The 19,780-nt window shown below is 54.5% G+C and overlaps 1 protein-coding gene across 1 annotated transcript; it reads left to right on the top strand.

The window, feature by feature from the left end:
- Positions 1–10,868: 10,868 nt before the first annotated feature.
- Positions 10,869–16,986, top strand: LOC311192144 (lanosterol synthase-like; the record flags this gene model as incomplete). The annotated part of the gene is made up of 15 exons (XM_084264568.1): positions 10,869–10,981; positions 11,199–11,345; positions 11,555–11,759; positions 11,966–12,074; positions 12,376–12,494; positions 12,922–13,019; positions 13,156–13,183; positions 13,634–13,705; positions 14,371–14,421; positions 14,549–14,698; positions 15,030–15,126; positions 15,327–15,432; positions 15,984–16,049; positions 16,471–16,551; positions 16,830–16,986. The coding sequence occupies 15 exons, from the start codon at positions 10,869–10,871 to the stop codon at positions 16,984–16,986; spliced, it is 1,599 nt and encodes a 532-aa protein (XP_084120694.1).
- Between the last annotated feature and the right edge of the window lie 2,794 nt (positions 16,987–19,780).

The following is a 19,780-nucleotide window of genomic DNA, read 5'->3' as shown; positions in this document are numbered from 1 at the left end:
TTAAGCCTGGTAATCCCAAGGCTGGTGCTGTCACCAGGGCTAGTTTAAGTTTCCAAAAAGCCTTTTGTTGGTGTCTGTTACATATAAAAGGGGGAGACTCCTGGGCTTCATACAGTGGTTTGGCTGTTAGGCCATAATGCATGATCCAGTGCTGACACCATCCTGCTATTCCCAGAAATGCTGTCAGCTCACGGACAGTCCGAGGCTCTGGAACACCACAAATTGCCTCTTTTCAGTCTGTCCCAGCCTTTGTTGTCCTTGTGAAATCTCCAAGCCCAAATATATTATAGTTTCACTTGCAGTTTGAGCTTTCTTCTTGGATACTTTGTACCCATGAAGCCCCCCAGAGTTTAACAGTCCACTGGTTACCTGTATCCAGGCCGACTTCTCTTCGGTAGCTATTAGAATACCATCCAGGTATTGCATGAGCAGCTGTTCTGGGTGCAGAGTCACTGTCTTCTCGTTTGCCAGGTCTCCAGTTCCTTTGCAGGTTGGCTGCCAAAGTTGGTCAGGCTGTTTTTAAATCCTTGGGGCAGCCGTGTCCGTGTCAGCTGTACCTTGCACCCTGTGTGGATTCTACCACTCAAAAGCAAATACTTTACAAGTCTTTTTCCAGGGGTAGGCAAAAAAGCATCTTTTCAATCAAGCACTGTAAACCAGTGATACTTCTTCAGGGCAGTCAGCAAAGTATAAGGATTTGTCACTACTGGGTGCAAGGTACAGCTGCTCTTAGATCCTGTACCAATCTATAGGTGTGTTATATTTTGATTCACACTCTGCTAAAATCCTATCTTTCAGAAATTTATCGATCAACTTTTTAATTCCCTGTTTTGCCTCGGGTTTAATGGGGCATTGTTTAATCCTAACTGGTTTTGCCCTTTCTAATACTGGGTGGCTGGGGGTGGCTGGGAGGAATTTCCTTTTCTTATCTTCTTCATTTCTTAAGTCTTCTCTTTGATGGCTCAGCTGGGTGATGGTAGAGATGGTAAAGCCAGTATTTACTCAGTCCTCCCTTTCTCCAGACTTTATCCTACCTCCTGGGTCTGGGATTCCTGAGGGCCCCTCCCAGACAGGTGGATCCTGTGCCTCTCCAATGGGTTGGAGTCACCAAAGAACATCCTCTTGTCGTCAAAGCCAAACCTCTGGCCTTAGTACCAGCCATGTAGCCAGGAGTTGAGAGGTGTGAGATTTCCCAGCCAGTTCAGAAAAAGGAGGAAAAGCCAACTTGGGCACCAGTGTTTTGCACTGCCGCCCCCAGGGCTTTCTAGTCTTCCTTGATTCTGCCTGGTGAAATTGTTTGAACTGTAAAGGTGAAGTCAGGTAACATCCAGAAGTCTAGTGGTGCAAAATGTCCAGATATCCCCAGTCTTAGGTGAGGAACTTGTTGTGTGCTCTCTGGTAGGGACGTGAATTTAAGGGGCGGCTGGAAAACGACCCTCTTGGTGCTCATAGAAACCCCTTCAGGCATTTAGGAAACTTCAGCCTTTGTGTTACTTTCCCGGTGACGATTGTAAGGTGCTTCCTTGTTTCTCCTCCCAGCTGTAAGAGCTGAGACTGTGTAAAATGGCTGGGCGCTTCCACAGAGTCCTCCTGTGTGCCATAGCTGGAGTGCTGGCACTTGCTGGCTGCTGGTGGCTGTACTCCCAAAGGAAAAAGTCTGACAGCTCTAGTGGAGAAGAAGAAACAGCCACTGAAGAGCAGCAGGAAGAAGCCCCAGCAGCGAGCGTTGAGGCGAGAGAGGCAGTCAAAACCATGGATTTTGCGGGCAGTGGCTGTGCCGTGCGGAAGACGGTGACTCGCCAGAACTCAAAGCCTGAAGAAATCTCCAGCAAGCCCGACTTGCTTAGCTGGGAAATAGAGGTCCCAAAGGTGAGCAGCCGCTGGCCTGCTCGCACATCCTGCCCTGTGCTCTCTACCATCTCCTGGTTCTTCCAGGCTGGTACTGGCTCAGTGCCATCCCAGGGAGATCAACAGCAAATAACAAGCATGCAGAAGGCTTTGAGGGCACACAGGTACGAAGCACTGGCAATGAGCTGGTTGATTTTTTTCTTTGCACTATGTAGGAGGGTTATGTTTTGACTGCCTGCCTAAAGCCTTCCTCACCGACTGAGTGCTCAGCTAGTCCATGGAGCTGCTGTGTCTTGGTCTTTATAGCCAGCCTTCTTTTGGGTTGACATGGAGGTTGTCAGTTTTTAGGCCTCGGTTCATGCCGCCTTTGTATGTAGCTAATGTTACTTTGTGTAGGATTATCCATGCTGGCTGGGGGCCAACGCTTCTGCTCTGGGATCTGATCTCTGACAGTAAGCGGTGGCAGGTGCCAGCGGGAGAGTAGAAGGGACAGGGCTTGCCGAGACATCTCTGCGTCCCCTGGCCCAGCTGGCTGGGCCGTCCGGCCCCGGGCTGCCCCGCGCTCGCTCCTCCGCCCCGGCCCTGCCCGCCCGCGCCCGGCCCTCGCCCCCAGCGCGGGGTCTGCAGCCCTTCGGCCGGGCGCCAGGGACGGCGGCGCCGCCTCCTGCTCTTCGCCGGGAGCTGCGGGCAGGTGGGCGGCCTCTCCCGACCCGCCGGGCTCTGTCGGAACCGACTGCGGTGGTTTGGCCCCGACTGGAGGCCAGACGCCCACCAAAGCCGCTCTGCCACTGCCCTTTCCAACCGGACAGGGGAGGAAATAGATACTGAGAATGAGGAGTGAGATAAGGGCAGGGAGAGCCCATCCCGCAGTCAGCGGCACGGGCAGGACAGACTCAGCACGGGGTAAAGGACAGAGACTCTCTGAGGGCCCGGCCCTGCACCCCCAGTGACACCGGGAGCTTAAAGCAGCTCCCCCCACCCCTCCCTTCTCAGCAGACTGACCTTTAGGCAGCATTTCACTCCCTTCTGCCCCCCAGTGTGGAGCGGGGAGGGGCAGAGACTGGGGGAATGGGGGTTTGGGTTAGCGCCTCACCAGGTGTTTTCCTTCTTAGCCCAGTGGGGCATTCCTCACCCCTCTCCCCTGCTGTACCGTGGGGTCCCACCCACGCACAGGAGACAGTCCTTCACCAACTTCTCCAGTGTGAGTCCTCTCTGGCGGGTCATCTCCTCACCACGTGCCTCAGCACGGCTCCTTCCATGGGGTGCTGACCTTCAGGCCCAGACTCCCCCAGCCTGGTCCCCCCCAGAGTCACACACAAGTCCCCCAGCAACCCGGCTGCGGCGTGGGTTGGTCTCACCAGGCTGTAGCTGGAATCTCTGCCCACGCCCCTGCCCCCTCATTATCCATGGGTTGCAGGGGGAGAGCCTGCTTCACCATGCTTTCTTCACAGGCTGCAGGGGAATCACTTTCTCCAGCACCTGGAGCACCTCATTCTTCCCGCCTCCCCACACCCCTCCAACTTCTTCTCTGGCCTTGGTGTCTGCATGGCTTCCTACACCTTCTCACTCCCTTCTGTGGGGGCCAAATGCAGCTGCTAATGTTTTTTTTCTTTCCTCACTGTGACTCCCAGAGGCGCTGTGACCATCGCTGATGGGCTCGGCCTTGGTCAGCAGCGACTCCGGCCTTCAGTTGGCTGGTGTTTGCTCTGTAGGGCCTGTATAGAGCTTCTGGCTGCTCCTTGCAGAAGCCAGCTCTGCAGCCACCCTTTCACCAGGACCCAGCCACACAAAACTGCAAGACGGACACAAACACTGACCCAGAGCGCAGGGCAGCCGCTGCGCATAATGGCACCAGGAGCCCCAGCCCCAGGATCCTGTGCGACCTTCCCACAGGAACACGAGCTCCTGAGAGCTCACCTGTGGCAGGGAAAGGAGAGAAACTGCCGAGACTTTTAATGCCATGCTCTAAAACCAGCCAGGCTTTATTAATACATGTTAGCTAATAGAAAGGCCCATACCTCATTAATCATTTGTGTTTCTACACACAGCACAGATTTTTTTTGGTTTGGTTCTAGCATATTTATCTGGACTCTCTTTATAGCTGAATAGGTCTCCATTGTTAATTAGTAACTCTTTCTAATGATCAAGAACCATCATTTGCTTCTGCTTCACCTTCTTCATCTTACAGATTCTTCCTTTAGCTGTCTTGCTATTATTCTCACTTTTCACAGTTGAGGCTTCCATTTAATAGATACATGTTTGGTAAGGATTACTTTCTGCCAGACCACTTGCTGTGATTAATATTCCTGTGTCTGAAATGCTAGCATAACACACAGGATCAGAGAATTCTCTATCGCTGACAGAATACCTTGTCCGCCTTCAGCTGTTCAGCGCAGAGCTGATGGGCGCCTTTGGCAGGGACGTGTGGTCTCACCGGTCAGGTCTTTCCTCTGCATCAACAGTCAACCTCCTGGAGCACAACGCGAAGAAGGCAGTTCTGTAGAATGACAAAACACACAGCAGCAGCTCGAAAACCCAAACCTCACCCCCTGGCAGCTGAAGCATTGGCACCTGACAGCAAGCCTCTCCCTGTCCCCATCCTGAAACTCACCCCCATGACTCACAGACCTGACGCCCACCTTGCCCATTGCTACATCTGTCAGTGGCACCCACCTCTGTACTCTCAGTCAGTCGAGCACGCTGGATCCCAACGTCAGAAATTCGCCTGGCACAAAAGCAACCAGTACAAGTACCCAAACGAGCACACACAGAGAGAGGCACAGCCAGCCACAAGCACCGGGCCAGAGGCTGCTTCGCCCCCCTCATTAACAGCGTCCCTGGCAGCTGTCCTGCCACACACACGTTCCTGAGCTGCAGCTCAATCCCAGCTGTCACCTCCAGTCACTCAGAGCCGGCATCAGATCCCAGCCCCACGGGACAGACGGCCTTTCCCACAGCCAACTGCAAAGGCCGACAGGCGAGCAGAGCCTGTCTGTTTCTAAGCTGCTTCACAGCTCTGATTCACCCTCCATTTCTACAGCGCTGCCAAACACATCAGAGATGTCAGGAAAGAAGCAGAAAGAAAGAACTCCTCTAAGAAGGGCAAAGAGACGCCACGAGAGCCCCGGGAGATGAAGACATCCCTGCAGAATCAAGCAGCCTTGTTTCCTCCACTGAAAGGCAACCCCAGGTCTGGAGCGTTGGGGAACTCGAGCCATGAGAAGCACCGTACCTGGCTCATTCTCCAGAGCTGCCTAAATCAGTCTGCAGACTCTCAGCAGTAGCGGGACTTTTATTCCCAGCAAATAAGTCTTCTGCACGGTCATGAGCTTGGCCTGAATCTTCTCTGGTGGGAAAACAAACATGCCCAGTTCCTGAGGATTCCTCTTCCACACCCACCGTAGGTTTTCCTTTAGCTGATCTGCAGCATGAAACTTTTCCAACATCGCTTCAAGGGCTGCAGAATGTGGTGGGCAGTTCTACAGACCCTTTCACAGCAGGGCATGCCATCACCCACTCTGCTTTTTTCAGCTTTTCAAGGACAGGCTGAAGTTGTTGATGCCAGTCAACATTTTCAACTGCGTCATGGGGTGTTTTAGGCTCAGTAAAAGTTAAGCAGTCAGTTGTACGTTTGTTTCCACATTTTTCCTTCCAAAGGTATAGTAGTGGGGGGGGGGTGTGTGTGTGTGCAGGCCGTGGTGGCAGATTTACGCGCACTACCCGCTCCCCTTCCCGGTCAGTTCTGACAGATTTATCACTTTGCTCTGATAACACAGGTGGGGTCTGGGCCTTTTCCATGGGCTGTCGGGGGACATCTGTGCCACTACGGATTCTTCCAGTAGCTGCTGGGGCATCTTTCTCTCCAGCACCGGGGGCACCTTCTCCCCCCCGACCCCCGACGCAAAGGCCACCGGCAGGTAACTGAGGCACTGAGAGGTCGAGTAGAGAGGTGGCAAATGCTCCCTGGGCTGTCTGGGTCTGTCAGGTGAAGTTTGTCACCACCAGCGTTGAGCCAGCTACGATTCTATGATTCATGCTGTGCTCTTGGACGGGTGACAGGGCCAGGCTCGGAGGCTGTGCCGTACCTGCCACAGCGTGAGGTCACAGCCCCTCAGCTGCCTGGAGCCTCACCTGAGTGCATGCTGGCTCCTGCTCTCGGTGGCTTGGGGTGTCTGTGATGTCAGTTGCATGAGGAGTGCCGCTGGCCGAGTAGCATTTTCTAACGGCAAAGCCACACTGCCACAGGCATGCTGGCAGCGCTGCCAGGCCACAGTGTCCCCGCATTACATGTGTGCTGCCATTGGGAATGAGGCGAGGCTTCGCTGGCTGGTGTTTGTAACTGTGCTCTGCTGAAGAGATGAGCTGAATTTTCAGCTCTAAGATTATTTTCTATTTGGGCTTCTCTCACAGGCTTGGCATCATGTTTGTGGCCAGGTCCCTCCAGCAAGCACATGCTGTCTGTCCTGGCTCCAGCCAGACCAGAGTTCCGCTCCCTGAGCAGCAGGCACAGGTGAGGTGAGTCAGCCCGGGCTGGTTCCTCACCGCCTGACATGGCAGCGTTCCTGCCTCATTGGGCAGGTGAAGCGCTCCACGTTCTTGCCGGGGCTGCGCTGTCTAGGATTTCTTGTCAGTAACTGTCCTTGTCCCCAGCTCTGGGAGCTCCCGCTGCTTCTGCGGGAGCGAGCGAGTGGCATGTGGCAGAGAAAGGGCGGTTTGTCTGTCTCTCACTGCCCATGTTCCCTTCGACCCAGGGAGTCTTTGTGGAGCCGACGACTTCTTGTCGTGCTGGCCCGCTGTGATCTGCTGAGCCAGAAACTGAGAACAAGTATGGGATGGAATGTCTGGATCCATCATTGCTGTGTGGAGAAGATAAAGTGTCCTGTCCTTTCTTTTCCTTAGAGCTGAGCACACTTATAGACCTAAAGAAGTGATGTAGGGTGTCGGGGAAGGCAGCAGGCCTGCCAGCAGCCTGACTCTCTTCACCGAAGACACAGGCCCTGACAATAGCCTCGTGTTCCTGTGAGACAGGAAAAGTTACTCATGCTGAGAGGATTTAGTAATCACATTCTCAAAACACAGCGGCATTGAAGACAGGGATACAGACTGCCCTAAACCAAGAAGGAGCCATGGGAAGGTACTTGGGAGTAATGGAACATGTTAAGAACCAGCCATAATAAGATGGTCAAACAGCAGGTGTGTGGATGCTTTTAGGCATCAAAGGTAAACTAACGTTATTTAGCTATAAGATATATGTTATCGGAACTCGTTATAATCACTAACCAAGCAGTGGGGGGTGAACAGTGTATGTAGCCAATTAGCAGTTCTTTAGCTTGCCACGTTTGCAGTAAGAAATGTCTATAATGTGTGTGATTTCACCCAATAAATGGCTTCACCTAAAATTCATATCGAATTGTGTGTTGCCCATCGCCAATCTCTGCAGTAGGGCATTATTAAGAGCATTCCTTCAGCTTAGAAATTGCAGAGCCCCAAAATCGGAGGGGCTGCTTGTGGGCTACATGGGGAAGTTTCAGGCCAGGAGCAGCGTTCAGTGCTCACGGGACGCCCCATGGTGCCGGGCTACCAGCTCTGGGAAGGTGTGCTGCAAAGATGGCCGGCAGTGTGGGCACACAGATTCTTTGTGGGCCCACTCCTCTACGCAGGAAATGCAGCAACAGTGCCTGTACTGGCTCGTGCACGTCCCGGTGTTGGTGGGGTCCTGAGGATTTGGGCAGGGGGAGCTCTGCAAGGCCAGTGGTGCGGCCTGCAGCTCCTGGCTGGGGCTGGCAGCACAGATGTTGGGGCGTAGCAGGTCGGGTCAAGTTATCCTGGGCCTGCTCATGTCCCCGTCTGGCAGATCTTCTCTCCGCCCTGCGCAGCGAGCCTGTCAGGTGGGGGTTCCTCTGTCCCCCCTCACCTGCAGACACTCACTCGCCGCAGATGAGGACAGCACTGAGCCCCGGCAGGGCTGTCCCTGTTTGTAAGTGGGTGATGTCACAGAGGTTTCAGTGGCTCTCTGGTGAGAAGAAGCCACTTGGCAGAGAGACAGTGCTCAGCGTGAGGTGGCCAGAGGCAAGTCTCCCTTGACCTCCTGGATTCCCCCTGACACTGCCAGCCCATCTGCATCATGTGTCTTAATGACGTACTCTACTTCGTGAACAACAGCAGCTTCTTCTACTACGTTGACATCCTGGTCTTGACTGCTGGGACGTTCCTAATTCTCAGCAGTCTATACCAGCAGGTACAAGGCCACCTGGGGCCAAGGGGACCACTGGAGGCTGGTGGGGACAGGGGCTGGCCCTTGCTGGGTGCATGCTATACTCTGCTTCTCTGCCCACAGCTTAGCAGATTGAGCCAGCGATGCTGGAGGTGGTGGCAGCGAGCAGCAGTGCTGAAGCCTGGTAAGTCCCTGCAGGTCCACTCTGTGGCCCGGGTGTACCTGGGAATGTCCCCAGGACTGGGCTTGGCCCCTGGAGCAGCCAGGGGGACAGTCTCTGGGGGGCACCCACCAGTGTCCCCAGCTCTGTAGCTCAGGCACCCCTCCCTGTCTTGCAGATGCCAAAGTGCAGGCAGACCAGCGCTGCCCCCGCTGTGGTGGAGCTGCCCAGCAGCGACCGGTGCTGTTGGCGCGGCCCTGGTTCAGGACTTCATCAGGCCCCGGCTCCTCGACCACGCTGGGCCCTCACATAGGGCAGGCGCCGTGGCAGCATCAGGTGAAGCGTTGCTGCTGCGCCTGCCACAGCTACAACTCCATTTCCTCCAAAAGCCTCAGCACTGCTGAGAGCCTGGAAAACATCGACTGGATCCCGGACAGAGCAGCCCTGGCCGAGCTGGGATGCGTCTGCTCCCTCGGCCCCGTGCGTGCTGGCGCAGCCTGGTCGGCTCTCAGTATGCATGTGGCCAGGAAAAGACTGGAGGTGCAGCTGCGGGCCCTGCCCCTGCCAGTGCGTCTGTCCCTGGAGCAAGGAGCGCAGCAGCAGCGCCGCCACGTCCTGCCGAAGTTCAGCCAGCCAGGACAGAGACAGCCCTTGCCACGGCACACACAGCAGGAGCCTCGCAGCCAGCATAGCTCTCGGGAGCCTGTACTGTCTCCTCCACCCCTGTGCACGAAGATGGCCGCCACACAGACATCTCTCACGGACCTTTGTGTGAGCAACAAGCAGCTGGGTGCTTCACGGCGTGCCAACAAAAGGTAGATGCTGTCAAACTAACCTGATCACCTTCTGTGACAAGGTGACCTGCTTAATGGATGAGGGGAAGGCTGTGGGTACGGTCTACCTGGACTTCAGTAGAGCCTTTGACACGGTTTCTCCCAGCATTCTGACTGAGAAACTGGCTGCCACTGGCCTGGACAGGTGGACCCTCAGCTGGGTTAAAAACTGTCTGGATGGCCGGGCCCAAAGGGTTGTGCTGAATGGAACTAAATCCAGCTGGAGGCCGGTCGCGAGTGGCGTCCCCAGGGCTCAATCCTGGGCCCAGTTTTGTTCAGTATCTTTATCAATGACCTCGATGAAGGGATTGAATGCTCCCTCAGTAAGTTTGCAGATGACACTAAACTGGGAGGAAGGACATGGAGGTCCTGGAGCGTGTCCAGAGAAGGGCAGCCAGGCTGGGGAAGGGGCTGGAGGGCAAATCCTCTGAGGAGCGGCTGAGGGAGCTGGGGGTGCTCAGCCTGGAGAAGAGGAGGCTGGGGAGAGACCTTCTCACTGCTTACAAGTACCTGCCAGGAGGGTGCAGAGAGGTGGGCGATGGTCTCTTCAGCCAGGGGACAGGAGGTGGGACAAGAGGAAGTGGGGTCAAGCTGTGCCGGGGCAGGGTCAGCTCAGCTGTGAGGGAAAAGTTCTTCCCTGAGAGAGCTGTCAGGGCCTGGCACAGGCTGCCCAGGGAGGGCGCTGAGTCCCCACACCTGGATGTGTTTAAAAAAAGGGTAGATGAGGTGCTCAGGGATATGGTTTAACTTAGGATGGGAATGGTTGGACTTGATGATCTTAAAGGTCTTTTCCAACCTTGTGATTCTGTGATTCTGTGAACAGCAACGTCAGCTCTGACTGCCAGCCACCAGTGCGGAGGATGATCTTCCATGACAGCATCCTCCCTAATAAGAGGCTACCACAGAGGCAGGACTTCCCGAGGCCTCCTGCTTTATCCCTGGCCCAGACAGCCCTTCCCAGCCTGGACAAGGAGGCAGCGAAACCAGCAACGGGACCTGCAGCTGCAGCTTCAGTCCTGCGAAAGGAAGGCACCGGCCTTTGGACCACCTTCGCTACCACCCAAGGCAGGCCTGAGGCTGACCTGGCAGGTGCAGACTGGCCTGCTGCTGCTGCAGCTACTGCCAGAGTCTCCAGGCTGGAGCTGAGCCCAAATATCCGCAGCAAACTCTGGGTGCACACTGCAAGGCGATGCCTGGAGATGAGGCTGCGGAGCTTCCCCCTGGCAGTGACACAGTCCATGAAAATGCTGCATCAGCCACTGACCAAAGGCCCGTCGACCAGCACTGGCTGCCCGCAGACGGACCGTGCCAACGTCTAGCACCTCAAAGCCCAGCCAGAGCAGGCTGTGCTGAAGCAGCACAAGGCACCCCACGCCTCCCCGGTGGCCTCCACCCCATCAGGCCCAGCACCCACAAAGATCCACAGGCCCATGGCCTCGTTCCTGCCTGAGACCCTGCGCAGGGTCCGCCACGCAGGGAGGCTGTGGTCCCGCATGGCCCCGCTTGGCGCGGAGGGCCCATCAGATTGAGGGGTGCCCCACAGGACATCACCCTGCCTGGCACACCCCAGACAGCCAGCACAACACCCAGCACCTCCTCAGACTACTCCCCACCAGTCTCTCTCCGGATGGTGCACTGGAGTGGGAGGAAGATCCTGTGAGCGCTGGGGTCTGGCTTTAAGGACGTGGCCCGGAGCTGGAGGCGGTAGGACAAAGGAAGGCACCGGCCTCCGGACCACCTTCGCTGTCACCCAAGGCAGGGCTGAGGCTGACCTGGTGGGCACAGACTGGCCTGATGCTGCAGCACCTGAGAAATGTCCAGGGTGGAACTGAGCCCAGAGATCCGCAGCAAAGTCTCTGCACAGCAAGAGGTGATGCCTGTGAAGGTTGAAGGGACACAGGAGACTGAAGGCAGGAGGGACTCAGGGTGCGAGGTGCCTGCAGGCTGGGGGGGCAGACAGGGACGGGGTGTTCCTGGGGCAGGGTGTTGCTGGCTGCTGGGGTGCATAGCCAACTATGGTGGGCATGCTTTTTTGAGGGGAATTACCCACGTAAGCCCCTGATGTGGTCTCTCAGTGATGCCAGCAAGAGTTGTTGCTTCAGTTCTCACTGTCCAGTTGTGTGGTGGAAACTCCATGAAGTAGGAATGCAGACCTACAGAAAGGGCATGTGGAAGACAAATCGACAGTGTTTGGTACAGCGCTCAACTACGTAGCCCTGAGGATCCTGGGAGTTGGACCAGATGACCCTGATGTTGTGCGGGCTCGTGTCAACCTGCACAGCAAAGGGGAATAGAGAAGTCCCCTGAACTGACTTCCCCCCTCCCTCCTCTCTGAGTCTGGGATCCTCCCTGCCCTGTGTCAGCTGAGCCAGGAGCGGTGTCTGCTGGTCCTGGTCAGGAGGGAGCAACCCTGTTGGGAAGGCTATTTCTTTCTTTTCTCCTGCAGCTCTACAAGGGGATAGGGAAAGACATGCCCTGCTCCAGGCATTGCCCTGTCAGCACATCATCTCTTCATGCCACCTTTGCCCTCCTTGTTCATCACAGTAGCACCTTCTCTGTCGCAAACAGGCTGCTTCCTACGTGGTTCCCAGCCCACCCGTCCCGGCTCTGGTGTCACTGCCGCCACGTTTACCTCCCCATGAGCTACTGTTACGCCAGGCACCTGTCAGCAGAAGAGGACGAGCTCATACAGAGCTTGCGGCAGGTAAGGAGCTGACCCTGGTGGGGCTCCCCAGTAAGGAGCACCTGCCCTGCCAGCCATGTCCTTGTGGGCCAGTCAGTGTGAAGTGACAGCTCTCATACGTGCACAGTCCCTCTGTCCAGGGAGTGGAGCCAGCTTCCAACAGTAAGCTGCCTGTGGCTGCTTGCTCCCAGCTTGCCAGGCTGACACCCATTGCTGTCTTACACCAGGAGCTGTGCGTGCAAGACTATGCCAGCATAGACTGGCCAGCCCAGAGAAACAACGTTGCTGCCTGTGGTGTGTACACCCCGCACAGCTGGCTGCTGGGCATTGCCTATGGTGAGAACGATGTTGACAGGGGTGGCAGGGCCCTTGCCAGGTGAGCTGGTGGTGCTGGGACTGAAGCTGCCTTGTATTGTGGGGGCTCTTTAGGATCTACTGCCAAATACCAGTGTACATCCTGGAGCTGGGATGGGGATGTGGATTGCATGAAACTTGGGCTTCTTCCCCCTTGAGAGCAGCAGGGCCTTGTGGCCATGTCTGGGACAGAGCAGTTCCCATGCTTTCCTCACTGGTCGTCACATGAGCAGAGGTGCACCCTGCCACAGCAAGTGAATCTGGTCCCTGTCTTCTCCTGTAGCCATTATGAATGCGCATGAAGCCAACCACAGCACTCACCTGCGGCAGCGAGCCATCACAGAGCTGTACGACCACATCAGAGCTGATGACAGGTTCACCAAGTGCATCAGCATTGGGCCGGTAGGACACTTGCTGGTGATCTGCTAAAGGTCTTTCACTTTGCTCTTTAGGGACCAGCTTGTGCCCCCTCCCCCAGTCCTTTGCAACTGTAGCATGGAACTGTAATCACCACATCTTGCTGCAGCACAGCTCCTGCCGCTCCTAATGCTGGAGAGCTAATGCTCACGGGGCATGGAAGGCACGCAGATAGCTGTGGCCCTGGTGAGGGGTACTTCTTGTGGTCCCGGGAAATATCTGAGGTGAACCTCTGGAATAATCTCATGGCACCTGCCCATTAACTTAGCTGTGCTGAGTGATGCCACAGATGGAGCCGTTGAGGTCAAGCCTGGGACCACTTCCACATGCCTTAATGCTGGATGGGAGAGAGATATGTCCCTGGGGCTGGAAGAAGCTGTCTCCAAAGCAGTGACAGTGCTGCTCTCGGCAGATTTCCAAGACCATCAACATGCTGGTTCGCTGGTTTGTGGATGGGAAGGACTCCTCAGCTTTTCAAGAGCACGTTTCCAGGACCCCTGCCTACCTCTGGTAAGGGCTGAGCGCCACCCACATGGGACAGTGTAGGGCTCTGATCCCTGTCCAGTGAGCACGCTGGGGCTCCCAACCCACTTCCTGGCACTCTGGCTGTGCCTGCACTGCAGCACTGTGCTCTCTTCTGCCACAGGCTGGGCCTTGACGGCATGAAGATGCAGGTGAAGTGCTGTAGGAGTTCAGCTGTGACTCAGAGGGACCCTGGCATACTGGGGCAGCCCATGGAATAATGGGATAGCTCGGTGTCGCTATGGGCCTGAGCTCCAGCATCAGGACAGCGTGCAGCTGTTTCCTGCATTGGTGCAGAGACAACTATGGTGGGCATGCTTTGTTGAGGGTAATTACCCATTTAAGCCCCTGATGTGGTCATGCAAATATCTCTCGGTGATGCCAGCAAGAGTTGTTGCTTCAGTTCTCACTGTCCAGTTGTGTGGTGGAAACTCCATGAAGTAGGAATGCAGACCTACAGAAAGGGCTGTATGAAGGGATGGACATTAATGGCACTGAGATCAGCAGGTCAGAAAGGTCCCAGCACATCCAGTTCTCCCTGAGGGGCATGTTTGGTGGCCACAACTCCTTCCTGACAGATGACCAAGCACCTCTGTTTCTAGGCAGAAGCCCAGGAGATGCCTGAATTCACCTCCTGCCTGCAAAACGCCTGCGAGTTCCTCCGGTTCACCCAGGTGAGCAGAGCCTGTTGTGTGCTGTCTCACGTGCTGGCTAGGCAGACTTGGCTGCTTCTCAGAGCCCTCTTGGATGCATCTGGTGCCTTCTGAAGGGCTGAACTAGCAAAGTCCTAAGAACTGCCTCCTGTTTTCTGCTCCCCATTGCTAGAAGCCATGTGTGCAGCTTGAGGAGAGGACCTTGGCCAGGCCCAGGGGTGTTCTGGGTGGGTTGCCTGGGCTAAGAGAGGCCGGAACACCGAGGGCTTAGGCTCCTTTGCCTTTCCTCCTCTCTGGATCCCACACATTTGAGGCAGACTTCTGGGAAACCCAGTGTCCTTGGTTAGTGACCATGTGAGCTCAGTTCCTGCTGGCGATTGCCACCACCAGCAGCGTGGTGCAGATGCAGTCATAGGTCTTGCTGCGAATGGGAGTGTTGGAAGCAGGTGGCTCCCTGGCAGGAAAGAGCTCAGAGAGGGGACTTTAGCAGCACTTGCTGAAACCAGTCCAAACTGTGATTTCAGCACTCCCTGCTCCAGAGCTGACCTCCCTCCCTGTCCACCTGCCTCACTAGAAGACAGGTGGTGCTCAGTCCCAAACAGTTCTGCACGTGCAGTGGTTTCAGCCCATGGTTCTTGCAGCCAGGCACCTCGTGCCTGCCCTCATTTGTTTCTTGTCTCCTGCAGATCCCAGAGAACCCACCCAACTACGAGAAATATTACCGCCTTATGAATGAGGTATGATGGCTGGAACATGTGCACACCTGAGTCCTCTGACTGACACGTGGACAGGACTGCATCTTTCCCCCTCAGAAGAACAGAACAGGTTTGGGGAAGGTGCTGAGCTCTCCTGACCCCTTTCCAGGGTGGCTTCCCCTTCAGTACCCGAGACTGTGGCTGGATCGTGGCAGACTGCACGGCAGAGGGGCTGAAGTCAGTTATGCTGCTGCAGGAGAAATGCCCCTTCATAGACAAGCTTGTCCCACCTGAGCGCCTCTTTGATGCTGTGAATGTGGTGAGTGGAGCACAAATACGGGCAGATAACTCAAGCTAAGGTAAGAGAAGCCAGCACCCGAGTGGTTGTTAGATCTGGTATTACTAAGCTAGTACAAGGCCCATAGCCTGGCATGGCAACACTGTGTTTACTGTGATAGAAAACTACATATGTGATGCTCCAGGTTGTGCCTGCCTGTCAGTGCTGTTTGGGACTTTGGTTGCCTGCCAACGCTGTGGCCTCCTGGGTCTGACTTTGTCCTTGCTCTGGACTTGGGGCCACATTGGGCTGGTACTGCCTGAGAGCCAGTCCCACCATCCCCACCCTCCCCAACCTCTGCTTGTCTGGGCAGTTGCTGAGCATGAGGAACTTGGATGGAGGCTTTGCCACGTATGAAACCAAACGAGGAGGCCACTTCCTGGAGCTGCTGAACCCCTCAGAGGTGTTTGGTAAGGGGAACTGAGTGGGGCTGGCTCACCCCCGCAAGAGGCACAGGGGACTGGCCTTGCTGTGTGCCCAGAGGGTGCCTGGCTTTGGCCCAGGTCCCTTTGTGGGAAAAGCGTGCCCAAGGGAGAGGTTGGCAGCGTGTGGCTCTGAGGCTCTTGCCAGCAGAAGGGCTCTTGCACTGATGCCCTTCCCCTGCTGGCAGGTGACATCATGATTGACTACACCTATGTGGAGTGCACGTCGGCTGTCATGCAGGCACTGAGACACTTCCATGACAAGGTTCCTGAGCACAGAGCCCTGGAGATCAGGTGAGGCGCTGCACTGAGAAGTGGGCAGGCCTGCAATGTCCCACGGTGCCTGCCAGGGCGTCTGTTGGCACAGCCCATGCTGACCATCGTTGTGGGTCTTGCCTGGACCTCTGCATTGCCATGGAGCAGTCCCTCTGGTGGCCCCTGGGGTGTGCACAGCTGGCATGCTGGCAACTTCTCCTAAGCAGAGCCCCGCACAAGAAGCTGGGACCCAGCCTCTCTCAGAGAGCAGGGCATAGGCTGTTTGGGACCAGGCAGGGGGAAATGACTGGAGATCTGCCTGCCTCTTGACTTTGCAGTTGCCTTGATCTTGCAGCTGGCTAGAGGCTGGGTCCTCTGCTTTGCATGCTGGCACGAGGCAGAAAAGCAGCCAACTGGTGCTTGACTTGACTCCCAGTTCCTAACAACGTGGCAGCCTGTCTGGATGGCCTTGCCTCTTGAACCCTCTAATAATGGGATCCATCACAGCCCCAGAGGGGCTCATGGATGCCCGCGATGAAGCAGGCACTGAGTCTGATCTGCTTTTGAAGTGGGTGCCTTTTGCTGACCAGGGAGACTCTGCAGAAGGGCCTGGACTACTGTCGTAAGAAGCAGCGAGCTGATGGGTCATGGGAAGGGTAAGCAGTGTTCCCAGTGCCCAGCTTTTCCCCACCTGCCCTAGTGTGACAGGGACCCTGATGGCCAGCATTCCTGGCTGGCAGGATCTGTGGGAAGGGCAAGTACGGGCTGATCCCTTCTGTAGCTCCTGTTCTTTGCTCCCCTTTCCTCTCCCTCCACTCCAGTCAGAGCAAGCACCTTGTGCATTGCACAAGACCCAGACAAGGCCTGGAGTCTAGGGTGGCTCCAGCTCCCCTTGTCCCCAGGTGATGTGCTGATGCCTGAGGGAGCTGGGACTAGATGGTGGTGGGGGCGCTGTAGGGGAAGGCAGGCTGCAGCTCTCTGCCTGACTCTGTTCTTGGTGTGAACATGGGCACATGGCAGCCTGCCTCTACCTGGGGCCTTGCCCCCATGACAGTACTGCTGTCCCCTTCTTCCTAGGAGCTGGGGGGTTTGTTTCACCTATGGCACCTGGTTTGGTCTGGAAGCGTTCGCCAGTATGCAGCACACATACTACAACAGGTGAGAATGGACTGTTTGGTTCCCCTGCCCCTACTACCTCTTGGGCCGGGGCAAGAGTCCATGGTGGGGCTGGGTGGATGTCCTGGCTGCACATGGGCTCTCTGCACCAGGTACTGCTCTTCACAAATCCCATACCTGCAATACGATGGGGCTACTCCCTGCCTGAGCCTCAAGCTGAGGGCAGGGCAGAGCACAGCTCCTGTGTGTGGCTGGGAGACATGGGCATGCAAATGATCCCTCACCCCAGCCCTGTCTGATTCTCTGCCCTGTCCACGCAGGACTGCATGCCAAGAGGTGGCCCGGGCCTGCCAGTTCCTCCTCTCCAAGCAGATGGCAGATGGTGGGTGGGGAGAGGACTTGGAATCATGCGAGCAGCGCACATACGTGCAGAGCGCCGCGACGAGAGGGAAGAATGCTGCCAATCAATGGGATTGATAAAGCACTTCAACTTATTGCAAGCACAGACTTCCTTTTACACTGTTCCTACCACGTGTTATACTTACTGTATATTAATTGGCTCTTAACCAGAAGTTACATTTACAATAAATACTCCACCCATCTTGTAGCCTGGGAATCCTGTCTCTTTCTCAGTCCCAGGACCACTGAATCCTCATCACACCTCCTGCTCCCACATCTTGTGACCATGCTCTATGATACACAAGAATACGCTGACCGATTGTTGACCCTTCTGTTCCCACCAAGACGGCGTGGGGCCCGGTCTTACTAAGCTACACAGGCGGCTGCTTGGACAACTGCTCCACAGGCTCATGGCCTTGCTTCTCAAGCCATTCTGCAACAATTCCCCCTTTTTCTTTTTATACAAGCAGCGCCTGGTTAGTGGACTCAGCTCGGATCAATACGATCAAGTGAGCTCCTTCATTGGAACACACACAGAACTTATATATGTTTCTGTATCAGTATACAAGTGACATTACATTGCTGTTGGTTAGATGCTCTGTTCATGTGTCTCACTATTGCTAATAATTGGTTGAGGCTACACAGTCTGGGAAATACTGTGACACACGGCAAAAATAACGCTAAGGCAAAAATAACTGACAAAAACATAAGCCCTTATTTAACTGAATCTAAAAACCATCCCATAAACAGAAAACCATTCTGTAAAGCGTGGCAAGCTAAAAACTGCTAATTGGCTACACATACTGCTCACACCAAAGTGATTAATTAGTACTTATAACGAGTTTTGAGAAGCATATCTTATAGCTAATCGTCACTATGTTTGAGAATGTAATTACCAAATACCTGTCAGCATGAGTAATTTTCCTGTCTTATGGGAATTCAAGGATATTGTCTTCTGTGAGGAGAGCTAGGCCGCCGGCAGGCCCACTGTCCTCCTTGCCAATTTCTTCCTTTTTAATATCTGTGTTACAAAAACTGCTTTTTGAGGTCTCTGCAAGGGCCCTTTGCAGAAAGCTCAATGAACATGACAGTAAATGTAAGACAAATACCATAATTACCACATCCAATAATCCAAATTTGACCATTGACAATATCCATCCTGAAATTCCCCAGTCATGAAACCAATTGTAAGTGCCTTGATACCTTTGCTGTTGCATTTGTTTGCTTTGCCAATCAGGAGTGTCAGAAGTGCAGATAACATCAGCCTCAAGTTTTCCTGCAGGCACTGATTGCAATCTGTGTTCTTAGTAACACTTGACATTGACTTTTCTCTCTCCTCCCCCCCCCCCATTTTTTTTTTTCAAACCTTGTTTGAAACCTACTGCACGGTTCACCACTGGAGCTACCAAACTGTTCTGTGAGTGACATAACTAGTTCAAAATATAAAGAGCTTTGTGAGAGTTTGATTCATATGTTTTACCATGGCTTTGCCTGTAGACAAACGTGGTGTCCCTGTAACATAGGCAATGTTCATGCCATATATTCTGAGCTGTTGTCCAGTTTGATTTAACGGGGTAGTGTAATGCTGCTATAGCAGAGCACACTTACTGGATTCTCCCGTTTGTGCAGTAGCTCCCACTGCCAGAAAACACAGTAATCTCTAATCCCTTTGCGCTGGTAACTCATGAATCAAACTTGCAATGTCCAAGCTTTTTTCTGAAATCAAATTCTCATCCATGTAATGATAAAAGATTAGACCAGGATGCGTTTTTGATACTGGAGCAAGTGCCTAGGCTACATAAGCCTGGCACAGAGTTGGTGAATTTTTATGCCTTGTGGAAGCCTCGGAGTCAGTTACTCCTGTATTAAACGTTGCAAATGGGCATTTTTTTTCCAAGCAAGTAGCCATTAATCGGCCCAAATGGGGATTTTCTGTTTTCCAGGTCAAATTTCTAAAGTAAGATCTCCAAGTTCAATGATCGCTATCAAAAATCCTTCTGCTAAGTAAGGAACCTTGCTCTCAGTGGATAAACGCATCTCTGAACCCGCAGCACATACAAACAAACGCTGCAAAGCAAGTCCTCAAACAAACGACACTGCAAGACGCGAGTTGTCACATCCAGTCCGTGTGGGTGGGTGGGTGGCGGGTGTGTGGGGGGCAGTTCTCCCACTTCTACGGCAATTCTGGCAAGGCACTTGGCTGCGCAGCATGGTGTCAGTGGTGTCGGCTGCTGGCCTCCCAGCGGCCCACTAGTAACTCTCTCCACCACCCGCTCATTCCCACATGAACTTTTCCCCAGTCCCGCAAGTGAGTAGGAATCAAAATACCCTGATGTCACCCTTTTTCCCATTCTGACGCCATCTTACGCACCCAGGCTGGGACGAGCAGCCTCTGCAGAGTGTCTCGGGCGTCAGGAGACAGTGATGTATTGATGAGTTTGCTGGGGATTATTGAGGTGTGGGTGGGAGTGGTGGATATTGAAATGAAATGTGTCCCTGATCTGATGGTTGTCGAAGCTGATAGTTGTCCATCTCGGTAGGATTCTTGTCCCACTGCTTAGGTTCCTTGTCCATGGGGGCAACAGTGCTCTGTGCCTTAGTTGGTGATTCTTCATATAGGTAGTTTCTCTCTCAGTAGGTTTTGGGTGAGTGGGCAGTTCTGCAAACCCTTCCACAGCAGGGCATGCTGTTGCTTTTTGAGGACAGGCTGAAGTTTTTGATGCCAGTCAACATTTTCAACTGCGTCATGGGGTGTTTTAGGCTCAGTAAAAGGCAGTCGGTTGTACGTTTGTTTCCACATTTTTCCTTCCAAAGGTATAGTAGTGGGGGGGGCACAGGCCGTGGTGGCAGATTTACGCGCACTACCCGCTCC

The sequence above is a fragment of the Gallinula chloropus genome, assembly GCF_964237585.1.
Source record: "Gallinula chloropus genome assembly, chromosome: 5".
NCBI classification, from domain to species: Eukaryota; Metazoa; Chordata; class Aves; order Gruiformes; family Rallidae; genus Gallinula; species Gallinula chloropus.
Note: the sequence above shows the minus strand (reverse complement) of the source record. Positions and strands in the feature narration are given on the sequence as shown.